We start from the raw sequence: 12,058 nt of genomic DNA on the forward strand, positions 1-12,058 counted from the left end.
AATGAAGCAAATACGTCTAGCTAAAGACATACGTAGGTACTTTGGTCCAATAGTATTATCTAGTAGAGGCTTGTATAATCTTGTGTTCAGACTGATTAAAAGCTGGCGCGCTTCGCACATCACCCTGAATGTAATCGGTGTAGCACATAGCGCTCCTTTTAGGAGCATTTAGTCGAGTAGTTACCTCTAACGGACATTGTAACACACACACACACACACACACACACACACACACACACACACACACACACACACACACACACACACACACACACACACACACACACATATATATATATATATATATATATATATATATATATATATATATATATATATATATATATATATATATATATATATATGATAGCGTTACTCCACAGGATAACCAACTGTCCAAAAAAATGGAATGGGCACGGACTAAGCCTTGTAGTTAGCTTATGTATGCCTGCATGACAAGCATCCGAGAAAAATGATTCGCGCATAGGAAATAGCTTTTTTGTATAAGTTAAGCATTGTAAAATTGGGCTTTTTTAATGCCTCATGATGCTTAATATCCCCTTTTATTAGCTTTAGCGATTTCAGCAAGGTCGAACACTTTACCGCTGAAGCTTCGTCAATAATAGTATAGCCATAATAATGGTATAGCCCATCGGATTGAATTTACCAGTGCCCATTGCACAAAGCTCTCTGGGCTGATTATTGCCTATTTTCCCATTTCATATGGGTCTAATGCATGCATGTAAAAAAAAAACTTTCTTTGCCTTTCAACCCAAACACTTCTCGCGGACTTGCACAATCCAAGCTTTTTCACTGCAGTGTTCTATACTTATTCCTTAAAAGGCTGGTAATGTTTGATGCACAACTACAAAGTAATGTTAAAAAGAAGGCGCGGTAACGACGAGGACCGAGACAAAGTACACATTCTGTAGCAATTATTCTGAAGAATGACTCATATCGTCAGGCCCAGCTATTTCTTTTTATTAACTATAAACCATGTATTGAACGCGGTATTTTCTTCTTAAAAACTATAAGTTTGGTTACTTTCGTTTCGAACCTACCGACAAGGGCAACGAATGTACGCATTTCCATCTTATTTATCTTCCTGGTTCCTGACCGTATCCACAAAGGATGGGATTGGACAAACTTTAGTAAAAGTACTGCAGGACGCACGTCAGCGCGCAGTGGGCGTCTCCCACGCAGGTACTGGCAGGGATGAAAATGAGGTTTTTCGACTGTGAATCAAACCGAATTCTGCTGAGTAACGATGTTGCGCAGTAAGGAGCTGCCAATCTTCTCTCTCCATACAGAAACTGACTAGAAACATGTTCCGATTACCAACCTGTACGCGTGCCGTTCAATAAGGCTCTCTCTATCTGCAACCCAACAGGCACATTTTTGGTAGACGTTCTCGGAACGTGTCTTGTAATGACAGTGAGCTCTCAGTAGTTACATCAGGGGACAAGGCAATAACGAAAATGGGAGCAGGGAGATGAGAGCTGTTCCTAATCGGCACGAACGGTGAGTCCTTCTTGGCAGCGTTAACTAATCTGCGTTTTGGAAATACGTCTGCTTTCTTTGCAGAACGTGGTTACGAAAAAAAAAAAAGATTCGTAATAAGAGGGCCTACGACCCAAGTAAAAGAGTAGAAGGAAGAGCCTCGCGGCTCGTGCTCGCTCGCTCTCTTGCCGAGCTCGAACTCTAATGGTGAACTTCGGGAGCGGCTTTATGGGCCTGCAGAGTCACCGTAGCGTAAGCGGAGCGAGACTCGAAGAGACGCCGCCGACGACGTCCGGACTAGCAGTGATCACGTACGCTGACTTTTACGTCCATAATTTCAGCCACGCAGCGAGGCGGGGAGGTCCTCGATGGCGCCGGGGAACGTAGGTTTTACGGTGCTTCATAATTCTGACATCGTGCACCCGGAAAACGTGTATGCCCGACAGATACGCGTTGCCCCTCGTCGAATGCTGGGGCTTTTCCTTCCTCCCTTCGCAACGCTGTATAGCATGGCGCCATAGTGCACGCTTTTGCCTTGCCGCTGCTCCAGAGAACATTGGCACCGCAAGCGCGCAACGAGCACCGTAAACCCCGCGGGGTTTGTTGCCTAAGCTTCGATGTTTCAAAGAACGACCCCCCTCAGCTCCAGTCATCGTGGATCACGGACGACACAGACAGCGAGACCCTTCATGACCCGTAGTACTTCTGCAGCGCTGGCGATCACGTTTCTTTTGTTTGTTTCCGTTTTGACTCGTGCCGCCTCGCGCTCGCAGTCGCCGCTTGCCGTGTGCTACAACGATGCACCATAGCTGCACGAGACTCGTCATAATCGAATCGGAAACGGCATTTTATGCGCACTTGTATCGCGAGCAGTTCTAGGAGTGGCGCTTGTCCCGAGGCATTTGGCCATGACTGAGACCAGACGCCAGTTGCACGGCCGCTTTCTACTACCTGGCCACGTTCCCGGCTTCGTTTATCGGTACTACTTTACACAGAGCACATTAAGTAGCAAAGTGGAACAACGGATAGTCCGCGCGAGCGTCACTGTGGACCGTGATCGTTCGACTCTGTTTATGGCATCATATTTACAGACCTTAGTGCCGCGCGAGGGCCTGCAAAATGCGCGATGCCCGCGAGGTGTGTTATAGACTCGTGCCTGAGTACAAGTGGCCACTGTGAACTGTCCAAATGTGTACATTCTTTTTTGCGTTATATAAGAACGTTAAATGCATCTCAGACCGGGTTTGCAAGAGGCCACGAATTCGAATAAGAACCAGACGCAACAAACTTATTGTTGTCGATCCGGCACCTTTCTTGTCATTGGTACTTTATCAACTTTGTAATCCTAGAGATGCTGATATAGGTGTGTCACGCTTCTGCGAGGAACAACAACACAAACAGAGAAGATCTATTAGTAGTACGCGTATTTAATTAATATTTAGCCAGCTCTAACTGGTTTGTTGGAAAACAGTGTTAAAGAAAATGGCTTTCTTTGGCCGTTTTGCAAGCTTTCGCTGTTGGTGGAGTATTTGGCTACTGCACCAACGGTGAAAACTTGCAAATCTGCCAAGGAAAGCTGTTTTCTTTAATTTTGTTAGCCAATAAACTAATTAGAATTGGCTAAATATTAATTAAATAGGCATACTACTACCAATAAGGCACATCTTTCCTGCCAACTACAACTATCTATAAGACTCACGCGCTCTCGGATGAGAGCTTTGTGTCGTGCAACACGTCCAAAGGCTAAGCTGCAGTCTCGCGTTTCCCCGTCGCCTTGGTTAACGGTTGCGGGGAGCGTAACCCTCAGTCAAGGTTTAGCGCCGCGATATAACCATGCAGGAAAGAAGGCTGTATGGCATTCTAGGCTTGAGTAAGAGAACAAAGGAGATTTAGGCTACTCAACTAATGCGTAGGGCATAAAAGCGCGGCAATTTATTAGAGTCGGAGAACTGGTCGCAAGATAAGCGGAATGAATTCGAGCACAGCACAGAATTATGTGGCATTACGAGATTAGGAAATTCGCAAAGATTGCATATAGCGACTAGTTGCCAGATGGCAGTAATTGCGATCGCTGGAAGAGCCCTTAGCCCTGCAGTGGATGTAAGAAAGTACATGAAGAAGCAGAAGTTTGGGAAAGATGCTTTTTAGGGTCTTTTTTTAAAGCTTTTTGAGGGAACATGCAGCTTCACGATTCTTGGCACATCCCCCATTCTGGGCACTTGCCATGTTTTGAAAGCGCAACGACGACTACAACAATAAGAAGGGTTTCGGTCAAGGGCGACAAATACAAGAAACGGCAGTCTTGTGACCGCGAAATCATTTTGTTTCTTGACTAAATTTGTAAGAATGATCGCTTCCTGCTTGATAAGCTGTTTCACCAAATGTATTGTTAAGCGTATAGTGTCATACACGGGTACTATAGCAGCATTTTCAGCATTACACCCAGCCTTTAGTCGTTATACGTCTTCTCTGTAATTGACGAGAAAAATTCTGCCGCATCGCAAACTGATGTCACGCCAGCGTAACGAAAAGTGCTGCGCCATCTACGGGGACGGAAGGGGAATCCCGGAAATACTGCGTCACAATGTATAATAACATTATGATCAAGTAACTTCCACGCAGGATTAAAGTCTCCGCGAAGAGGCTTTCAACTTTACCACTATCATCCTTCCTTTGCTATTCCTCCCACTGCTCAGTGTAATCTTAAGAAATTTAGAAACCATTGAAACGTTATAGAGCTGTTCTCTCGTGAAAGAACCTCTCTTGTTTCTTTAATGTATAGTAAAGCCAGCCAATACAAGACATGTCAAAGCAAGTTCTGAAATATCCTCGTCGTTCAGTAGACTTAAGATTTTGTTTTTCTTAATTTTGATATAGGTACACTCAAACAACACTGGTAAGTCTTCTTCAACCAAGAAGGAGACAGATGGAGATAATTGAAACGCGAGATGGTTAACAAAGCACAACCCTCTTGGTAAAGCCTGTTTACTGCCCTAAATTTGGGGAGAGGGAAAGTACTACCCAGTGCAGTGTATTGTTTCCCCTCGTGCACAAGCAGGTGACTAAGATAGGGCTAAGATAACTATGACAGCTAAGCAGGCAACTAAGATAGATAACTATGATAACTCTAATAGGACGAGTTTAGCATGGAACAAAGTTGTTACTCTCACACAAAGGGGTCTGTCTCAACTCTATAGTTTTTTACAAGAGTGCTCGACCACAGCGACTCAATAAATGTACCTAGTAAATATATATTCACACTGCTTCGCAATGGAAATAATAAACTATTGCATCTTCTTAACACTAATGTGGCTGGCACTGGCTCATATGTTTAATTTATTCAGTATAGTGGACAGTTCAGTCGAGATTCTTGTTAAAAAGAGAACTTTAGAAAGTGCTTTGGTGCCCAGATATAATAAAGTTATTATCAAATTCCATAATGAATAATTGGCAATTACAACTTGCAGAAAGGACTTAGCCAAAATAATGGAACACCAAAGTAGCCCGAAAGTCAGGCTCTGTGCATGTCTTGAATGAAGTATTGCTGCTGACGACACTGAAGAGATCCTTGAGTAGATGGCTGACGTGCCACTATCTAATGCGATAGCCCGTCGCATTAGCTTTTCTTCAACCTAGAAGAATTCCTTTCCCTCTCAATGTCGTTATCGAAGGGGGTTTAGTTTTTAATCTTGTACATGAGAGGGGACATTTGTGCGAGTCGGTATTGATAGATGGTGGAAAAAAAATACAGCACGACATATTCTTGAATTTAATCTCGCATGCAGCAGCGGCATAGCGAGCTCTTCGCAGCGCAAGCCTCTCATGACAGCAGTCGTTTTCTGATTTCTTGACATGTCACTCATCGCGTTCGCGACAAAAACGGAAAGGTCGCCCGCGCCTCTAAACATTTCGCAGAGTAGGTTGCGATCCGACTTACAATCCGACAGCAGTTTTGAACGCACCTTCTTTGAGCTTGGAGAAACCTGACCTGCTTTTAGTTCTTGCGCCCGGTCGAACACGAAGACGCCGGAGGGTCTGAGAGACGGAAAAGTATGGCAGTTCGAAATATTAAATTTTCTATTGTGATTTTTGTTCTACCACCGGCTTTCTATGTCACTAACATAAGTTGTTTTTTTTTCTGCTTTCACTAACATTATCGGACCCTAGCAACAAAATAGCGGGATTTAGAAGCTGTGATTGACAGTCATTTCTGAAAAGAAAGATGGCGGATCTCAGAGAGGATGGGCCACAGCAAACTACAATTGCACCGACTTTTTAAATTTTTAATTTCTTTCGCGGATATGGGTTAGCAGGTTAAACTTCGGAACAACATGCCTGATTTTCGCCACAGTCTTACATTAGGGGTTGTAAATACCAATAGCTGCCTCGCCAGTATGTTGGCCGTAAAGAAAGTTAAAACTCTTTTCGGTAGGTGTGTCACAAATAATCCGTAATATTACTCTCGGTTATTAAGGGTGGCCGTTACCGTGGTTTTTAGAGATTTACGCCATGTTAAGCGCGTAGGAGCATGTGTGAGGAAACAAACGTATGTCTCAATTTAAATCTGCTGCACGTGGGTATAATTGAGCGTGTCAGAAAATGTACTTTCAATGTCGAGCGAAAGCTTCTGAAAGCAGTTGCAGATGCGTTTTAGTACCTTAATATTCAGATAACGACACGTCTGTACAACTCTGGTGGTCACGACATAAATCTCATCAAAAGAAATTATAGCGTTGTATATGAAACACAAAATGCCTGGGCTGTCATTTTGTGTCATAATTGGTGATTCTTAATAAGTGGTGGGTCTTCTGTATACAGGGTTGCTTCTCGTTGGCATTCATTGTTATCGCCCCATCTTTCGGCACTCCAGTCAGTCTCAAGCTTTTTCTTTAGGGCGCACATGTGTTTTGTTTCGTCGGGACTTTGTTACCCAACCTCATCTTTTGTTCCCGCGCAATAAGTTATCGCTCCCTTTTTCGTATGTAGAACTGCATCTTATGAAAACGCTGCTAAGATACCTCAGCCTTCAGACCGGCACCTCCGCAGCAATGTCCGCTATATTTACATTATCTCACGTCTAATTATAAAGTGTGATTACTTTTGTAATGTTTCCAATCAGGAAAATATTTGTGAACTTCTTTGGTTGCCTTTTATTTTAGCAATATATGCATACGGCGGCTTCTCCTGACAAAATTCATCGTTTTGCACCGTTGTAGCATTCCTTTAGACAAAATGCCATGCCGAGCAGTTCAGAGCCTATGTAAAGTTGGAAATGTGTGTTCATGTTGAAGAACAAGAACCGGCGACCGTAATTTCATTGATGTGAACACTGTGTGTTTTATAAGTGTTAGGCTTTCCACTATTGAGCAGAATCACGTAAGAACCTCCCTCTTCGGTCAAGTGCTGGCAAAAGTTGAATTGAAGCCTCCGTTAAGAGCCCTTAATAATTTAAAATTCCTCTCGTAATACATTCTCAACCGCTTCTTTATACGCACTACAGCCAACACAGTTCAGCATGAATTCTGGTGCATCAGATGAATAATAGTTTGATCCACGTATCATTGTTCACTGACAAATTTCATGATCGTTTCAAGGCTCGTTTCGTCTATGCAACCTCGCTTTCGCATCGTGTTATGGAGTGGCATTATTAGGACCACTACTCTGTATCCCTGGCGTGTCTTTATTCCAAGTTTTAACGGGCAGTTTCCATTCTGCAGACCTGTTGTGTACGGCGGCATTCGCCGGAGTTCGCAGGTGCGCTTAACCTGGATTTACGACGGTGACGCGCGCGCCGCGCCAACATCGCCTCGTCGTCGTCGACACGCGAAGGCGAGCGCTTAAAAGCTTCGCAGGCATCGCGCATGTCGTGAAGCGCCTTAGGCGACGCTACCATTCAGGTGCATAAACCGTGTACGCGCCCAACGTGCGTACCTGTTGTGCTTAAAATGGGTAAATACGATCCCGAACAAGCAAAAACTAATGAAGACGCAGTGCCTCCAGAATTCAGTTCGCAGTAGAACTGCAGCTAACAGCGCTAGCAAAACTGCTTTTCGGCTGTTTCTGGCGCGTGCGTGGGATCGTGTGCGTGTTATTCACACACCAGCATCGATAGTATAGTTCGCGACAACAGCGGTATGCTGGCTAAAAAAGAAAAAAAGAAGAAAAAAGATGTCTAAGTAAAAGAAAAAAAGAAGGTAATGCCAGCAGAATGAACGCAGGGCGTAAAATGACGAAGGGAGATGGGATGGGAGGGGGTGCAAGCGACGGAGGAGATCCGAGGGATCTTCGTTATCGTTCTTTCCAGAGGGCGTCGTGAAGCGCGTAAAGAGCGCAGGCAGGATACGCCGCGCATCGCACTGCGGTCATCGTCCTTCGGGGGCGACAGCGGCGTCGCCGTCTTCACCCGCGGTCTCGCGTCCCCCTCATAAACTGCGCGGCCCTCCTAGTGTCGGCTGACCCAGGCAGGCTGCCGAAGACGCGCGGGCGTAATTTCCGCTGCTGCGAACCCTGGCCCGGAAGCGGGCCAGGAAGTGGACGACGCGTGCAGGCTACGGCTGCTGACGGAAGAATCGCGGTTTGCCGCCGTGCGCTGCCAGCAGCGCGGGCTCCGGAAGCGGGGAAGAACGCCCGCTGCTAGCGACGACGACCGAACGCCTAACGCTCGGTCGTCGGGGCCCAAGCACTGGGCCAAACCACGACCGCCTTTCGTGCCCGCTCACCGCTGATCTAGGAAACGCCTCACTTTCCTCTCCCCCCTCCCCCACCCCACCCCGGACCATCTTTCCTTGCGCTTTCATTGCCCATGCCATACGGTACGCAGGGAGGGCTGCAGTGCTATGGGGGAGATCGCGAGCGCGCGTCATCTTTCACAACACGGGTGTCGTGAAAGCGAACACGAGGAGGGGGTGTCGCTGACTGACGCAACCAACGGTGGAAGCAACGCAACAGAGAATAAGTTAGGGAACTTGGGGAAAAATTTCCAGAAATGGGAGAGGGCAGGAGGGAAGAAATGTTATGGAGAAAGGCTAAGAGGTGCGCCGGGGAAAAAATTGGTATACTGAGAAGGGAACAGGAAGGACGGTGGAAGGAAGCCATTTTAGGTTCATCCGAGGGGAAAATCGCTCTCCGGCTAGTTCCAGAATCGCAAACACCGCAACCCCGAAGGCGATGGCGGTGGTCGTCGGCCCGCGCATGTATGCAGGCTCCCCTATCGTCTAAGCTTTCTTGGTGCACGCCTCGCTGGCTGCATGCATATACTCCTATAGCTCTTTTTGTCGTATTTGTCGGTATGTTGCTTTTTGTTTGCGTCTGTCTTTTGCTCTTGAGTGTGTCTTTACTTTTCTGCTCTTATAGCACGTATGCTGCTTTTAAAATCGAGGGCAGGCATAAGGGATTGAACGTAGAAATAAAGGGAAAAAAATGTGTCCCTTATATCGCTTTTCGCGCTAGTAGCCATGGAACTGTTGAAAGACGCCTTATTTCTTTAGTAAAGAAGGTAAGCGGTAGTATACGGTAGAATATATCAATAACACGGCTATTTGACAAATAATTTGCGCACTGGCTAAACATACTTTATAGCCTCGTGCCTATGAATAATATTTCCATGTTTGACTGCTAATTAGAGCTATAACCAAAAACGCACGATCCAGAATACCTTTTAATGCGAAGAGTATTTTGCCTCGTATAAGGCAGTTTGTACTAGGTTCTTGTCTTACGTCGTTTCGTGCTCTTTGCTTAAAAGAAAATACGTGTCCGATGTTGGGATTGAACCCACGTACCCAAATAGAAAACCCCAATGCTCTATCCATCTGATAGCAGCCGCCACTCGTTCTTCTCTCACGTCTTCTCCAACTGGTGCTTTGAGATCATTGGCGCTTGCTTGAAGTCGCATAGCAACAATTTGCTTAAGAAGGCGAGGTCGGGTGCGCGAGCCTGGCGATTTGCAATTGTGCGCGGACGTAGGAATGGAAAGCGGGAGAAATTGTCAACCTTATCCCGGGCTGGAGCATCTTTCTTTCATATTTTTCTTTTAGCTCCTAAATAATTTATATATATATGTCTCACTTGCGACACGTCGCAATGGAACAAGGTGCTCATAATAGTGAGAGCCTGCCAGTTTCCCTCACAAACGCTGACGTCTCACACACAATTGCTCGCCTTACACAATCATGTTGGTCCACTTGGTAACGCTTTGCAGAACACCAAACGGTGCTGCATAGCCAGCTACCAGCAGAGTCAGAGCCAGGTATACCTCGCACAAAATGGGTTTCCAGGGCATGGAATGTGCATAATATTGAAAAGGACACTAATCAGAAACACCTAATAAGTCTAAACTCATAAAGTATTCTTTGAAAGCTTCATTTTTTTATTTTTAGAGAAGCACAGGTGCGCTTTGCAGCAGACAGGAGGCTCGGTTTCACGTGACGAAACGAAGAGGAGAGGTGTGGAGCAGCGGGCTGCTCCACACCGACGACGACAACCCTGTTGTGCTCGCGCCAATGCCGCTCGACGGGCTCGGCTGCAACAGATCTTGCTCAGCTGGCTGTGCGCTCCTTCGAAGCATCTTGCGCGGGTTGTGCTTGCGCCAGCACCGTTCGTCTGCACCGTAATTGCCGCGTGCACACTCATTTGGCGCAGCATGTGTGTTCCATTTAGTCATACAACCTATCGCTGAATTTTAAAATCATCTCTCATGGTTTATGACGGATAAGGCGCTATTTTTTTACGTTGGGAAGGCGTCACATAGAACCAAGGAAACTTAAATATTGAAAAAGTAACACGCTTTCACTTTCTTCTAGAACGTAGCTCTGTTTCAAGGAGGCCGCAAACCGTGAAAGTTTATAATACTGTAGGCATATAGCTTTTACTCCTAAACAGTGTCTGAAGCGGCGCGCATATCTTTTTTTTTTTAGTTCAGCGCTTTTTGAGGCCGTTATAAAGCTTGTTTACGGATAACCGAAGCTAAAAGATACAATAAGTACTCGTGCTTTTGTAGAATGGCTATCGAGCCGCTGAGGCGTGCTTAAATAAGCTATCCTGCATGCCTGAGAAATTATTTCCGGCCATTACGCGTCGACGTCCACTATACTCTCTTTGTAGGGCTTTCGAACGCAAACATAAAACATTCAACCTAGTTCTATTACTCTGTGTTCTGACCGGCGTTTCAACAATTGATAATTTCTTTTTACGTTGTCACGTTCTTTCTTAAGAACAACGATAAAATATGGCAATCGTTTTTTTAATTGCATTTCACATTTTTATGAATTCCGGCGTTCACTTGATTTTAGGTATATATTGTGATTGCATACTGTTGTGAAATGGGCACGCGCTGTTTGATTGCTTTTGCTTTGTAAGTTGTTTTGGGACACGTCAAGAAACTCATGTAGCTATACCTTAAAAAATGACCATACTATACTGAAAAATAAGGTCGATTGATTGATTGATTGATTGATTCGCTGCATCTTCAAAATACCTACAAGGAGTGCGTACCTGTAGGTCTTGGGCAAAAATATTTACGCGATAAAATTACGTCTCCTTTTCTTCTTATTGTCCTTTATGCTCTCGCATGGTGTTACCGATTGTCTTTACCGGCACAAGTTTCTTTCTTTGCTTCATGAATTAGCATTTCTAGGTTTTCTCAATGATGCCCCGTAAACCTATTTTGGGGCTTTGTGCTATTCCTGTTGACGTCACTGACACTTTTCGCGAAATTTTCGACATTTATTTTCGTGATTTTTTCCCACAGGCACGCATCAGGCTTAACTAGCCTGCCAGAAAAAGAACGCGCTACGGGGTAGTAATTGCGGTTTGCGGCGCAATTATCAGCTTGTCCCCATTTCCCATGGTTGAATATCCCGAGGTAGATAGCACATTTTCTAGACTTCCAAGTGTTGTTTCGTTGCCTGTGCCTCTCTTGACACGTTGTATAGCACAGTGCTTAAAATCGTTTGCGAACTCACTCTCACTAGCCGCTCACAGCACGATTTTCCTTCCCTGCGCAGCCTCGATCGTGTACACGGCCGTGGCGCGGGGCAAAGTGGCGCTGCCGTGCGACATCAGCCCTCCGACGCCGGACGACTCCGTCACACTGGTGCTCTGGTACAAGGACGAGAGCCTGGCGCCAATCTTCACGCTCGACTCACGTCGGGCTCACGTTGACCAGGCACGCCAGTCATTGTCGGGGCCCGGTCTGGCACAACGGGCCCACTTCAACATGGCCAACCAACCGGCTTTTCTGCAAATAGACCCGGTCGAAGAGGTGGACGCCGGAGAGTACAGGTGTCGAGTGGACTTCCGCCGTGGACGCTCCATCAACACCGTCATCCACCTCAATGTGATAGGTAGGAGCGACCTCCCTTGTCTGTGTGGACCTCGTTAAGATGGAAAGCCTATTGGTGTTTTGCACGGTGGCACACCCATTGACTCCCGCTTCAACAACTAAACAATTTTAATTGTGCTTCGTTCGGCATTCAGTGGTTGTTGTTCAGCTGAGCCAAGCATGTGCAGCTTAAGAAAGGTAAATTGGGTACAGGCTGTATCGGAGACGCAGCCACAGTGA

At 45.8% G+C, this 12,058-nt stretch overlaps 1 protein-coding gene across 1 annotated transcript in view; it reads left to right on the top strand.

The window, feature by feature from the left end:
• LOC142581867 (protein turtle homolog A-like) overlaps positions 1 to 12,058 on the top strand; it is a 189,870-nt gene that overhangs the window by 128,292 nt on the left and 49,520 nt on the right. Inside the window, exon 2 of the mRNA XM_075691313.1 lies at positions 11,502 to 11,840. Coding sequence (XP_075547428.1) covers positions 11,502 to 11,840 — 339 coding nt within the window. The remainder of the gene's footprint in view (positions 1 to 11,501; positions 11,841 to 12,058) is intronic.

The sequence above is a fragment of the Dermacentor variabilis genome, chromosome 5, assembly GCF_050947875.1.
Source record: "Dermacentor variabilis isolate Ectoservices chromosome 5, ASM5094787v1, whole genome shotgun sequence".
In the NCBI taxonomy this organism is placed as follows: Eukaryota; Metazoa; Arthropoda; class Arachnida; order Ixodida; family Ixodidae; genus Dermacentor; species Dermacentor variabilis.